At 51.6% G+C, this 2,500-nt stretch overlaps 1 protein-coding gene across 1 annotated transcript in view; it reads right to left on the reverse strand.

The window, feature by feature from the left end:
• The window catches only part of fer1l4 (fer-1 like family member 4), a 39,766-nt gene that overhangs the window by 28,769 nt on the left and 8,497 nt on the right, over positions 1-2,500 (reverse strand). Inside the window, exons 3-6 of the mRNA XM_030051774.1 lie at positions 990-1,078; positions 753-852; positions 382-476; positions 29-73 (exon numbers count right to left, since the gene is read on the reverse strand). Of these exons, the coding sequence (XP_029907634.1) occupies positions 29-73; positions 382-476; positions 753-852; positions 990-1,078 (329 nt within the window). The remainder of the gene's footprint in view (positions 1-28; positions 74-381; positions 477-752; positions 853-989; positions 1,079-2,500) is intronic.

Below are 2,500 nucleotides of genomic sequence, written 5' to 3' on the forward strand. Positions count from 1 at the left end.
TGTGTGTGTGTGTGTGTGTGTGTGTCACCTCTCGGGGTCATTGAAGCCGACGTTCCTGATGATCAGAGCTGAGCTGAGAGGATCAGACAGAAACGATCAATCAGACAGTTAATACTGATCAATCAGACTGATCAGCTGATTGACAATGAACAGGCTGTGAGTGTGTCATGCTTTGGGCTATTATGGGATGTTGCCTTGGACCCCAGGGGGACGAGCTGGTTGTCATGGTGACAGCTGATGGGGATCCTTACAATAAACAATAAACACAATGCATTATGGGTACATTTAAAACCACTACTGTCCCTCAGAGCTGAGTGTGTGTGTGTGTCGGTGTGTGTGTGTGTGTGTGTGTGTGTGTGTGTGTGTGTGTGTGTGTCCTACTCGTCCTTGTCCTCCAGCTGGAGGAAGTCGTCTCCCTCCCAGCCGCCCGCCGCCCCCTGCACAGGGTGGTACCGCACGTCCAGCTCAATGTAGATCTGCACACACACACACACACACACACACACTTTAACCCTGACCCTCTGGCACGCTGCGGGTCATGACCCTGCTGACCCCTGGTAACCTCGCCTGGTCTCCATGGTGACGGCGGTCACATGGCGTCCTCCTCACCACGTTCTTTATATCTCATAAATCCATGATCACTGTCAGTGTCCTGTAACTCCAGTGCTGGGGCAGGGACCACCCGAGTGTGTGTGTGTGTGTGTGTGTGTGTGTGTGTGTGTCTGTGTGTGTCTGTGTGTGTGTGTCCTCACATCAGTAAGGCTGTAGTTGGCGTCAGTGAGCGGTTCCCGTAACAACAGCCTCCCCGCGGTGACAACATGCTGCAGACTGACAACCAGCTTCCCTAACAGTCTGCACACACACACACACACACACACACACACACACACACACACACACACACACACACACACACAGATTCAATTCAAATCACCAGAATATTGCATATTATGTATGTACATATGTGTGTGTGTGTGTGTGTGTGTTACCTGTTAGAGAAGACTTTACTGCAGTTGTAGACACTGACTGATAAAACCTCATCTCTGATCAGCTTCCCATAGTGTGGCCACCGGAAATACTACACACACACACACACACACACACACACACACACACACACACACACACACACACACACAGAGTTACTCTGGCCAGCCACAGTAACATCACTGCTGTTATTAGCACTGTAACACTTTGTTCTGTTATCACTGCTCCAGCTGTTCCAGGTGTTTTTACTGTTCCAGCTGTTTCCTGGGGTTGTTCATTATTTCAGCTCCTGTGGGGCCGACACCCAGGACCTCTGTGGGACGTCCCAACCTCCTGTCCACTTCAGATTTACTCAGCACCTCCAACATCTGTCCAGGGGTGATTGGTGGTTTCTGTTCTCTGGCACTGTTTTGCTCCAACACTGTTACGGCCCTCGGAGGTCAGGGGTCACCGAAACTGCCAGGTCCCATCCTCTGGTCAACATGGGTACGGTCACCAAGCGTCCCATGTGGAGATATGCCGCTCACAGAGGTTTAAAGCCTCAGACTCAGAGGCTCGTTAGTTCTGTGTGTACTCTGCTCAGTCAGCTGAGGGCGGACAGGTCGCCCCACGCCGTCTGCCGCCTCGCACCTCAGGCAGGTACAGGACAGGCCAGAGCCAATCAGCCGTCTGGATCACAGCTGACACATACAGGAGCCCAGCTGCGTCTAACTTCCCAGTTTGGGATCAATAAAGTAAATCTATCTATCTATTAGCGTTTTTCCACTCTAGTGCCGTGCCGCACCGTGCCGTGAAATTCACAGTTCCACATTCATTCCCTCTCCAGCAGCCCACTTGGTTCCGGGAACCAACCGTGAAAGATTTCAGCCCGGTTTGACATCTGGTGCTGGCCCGGTTAGAACGGGGCTGCAGAGGCGGGCCTAAATTGATCTCCTTCGTGATTGGTCCGTTAGGATGTCAGTTAACCAGGCTGCTACAAACTGACAAGTGACAAGTGTCAACATGAAACCTTCAGCCAGTCGGCTGTTATTTACAAACATTAGTTTCTGGAGAGATTATGGAAGAAACTGATTTGCTTGCTGAGTTTTTTGTTGGGTTTTTCTGCTGTGTAGCCCAGTTTACATTTTTCTGACAAATGGAAATGGAAATGTGACCACAAAGCGCAGATGGCAGAGCATCTGTGAAGATGATGATGATGGCATCAGGCGGGTCGGCCGCGGCACCGGTCGGCGTCAAGCGTTCCGGCCCTAACCCGCCTGACGGCCGCTTAACACCAACCGGTGCCGCGGCCGGGCCACCGACCGGTGCCGCGGCACCGGTCGGTGCCAAACGGTATTCAAACAAGATTTTGTCCATTAAAAAAAGTAGCAAAAAGCTAATGTAGGCTAACAACTGACAGCTCCTCTTGTTACTATGACAACTCCATGGCAACGAGCGCGCCTCTCTAATTCTATGACGCCGACCCGCTGCTACCATAAACAATGGAAACACTCCAAAGCCAAACAGGACCGTG

The sequence above is a fragment of the Myripristis murdjan genome, chromosome 5 (assembly GCF_902150065.1).
Source record: "Myripristis murdjan chromosome 5, fMyrMur1.1, whole genome shotgun sequence".
Taxonomy (NCBI): domain Eukaryota; kingdom Metazoa; phylum Chordata; class Actinopteri; order Holocentriformes; family Holocentridae; genus Myripristis; species Myripristis murdjan.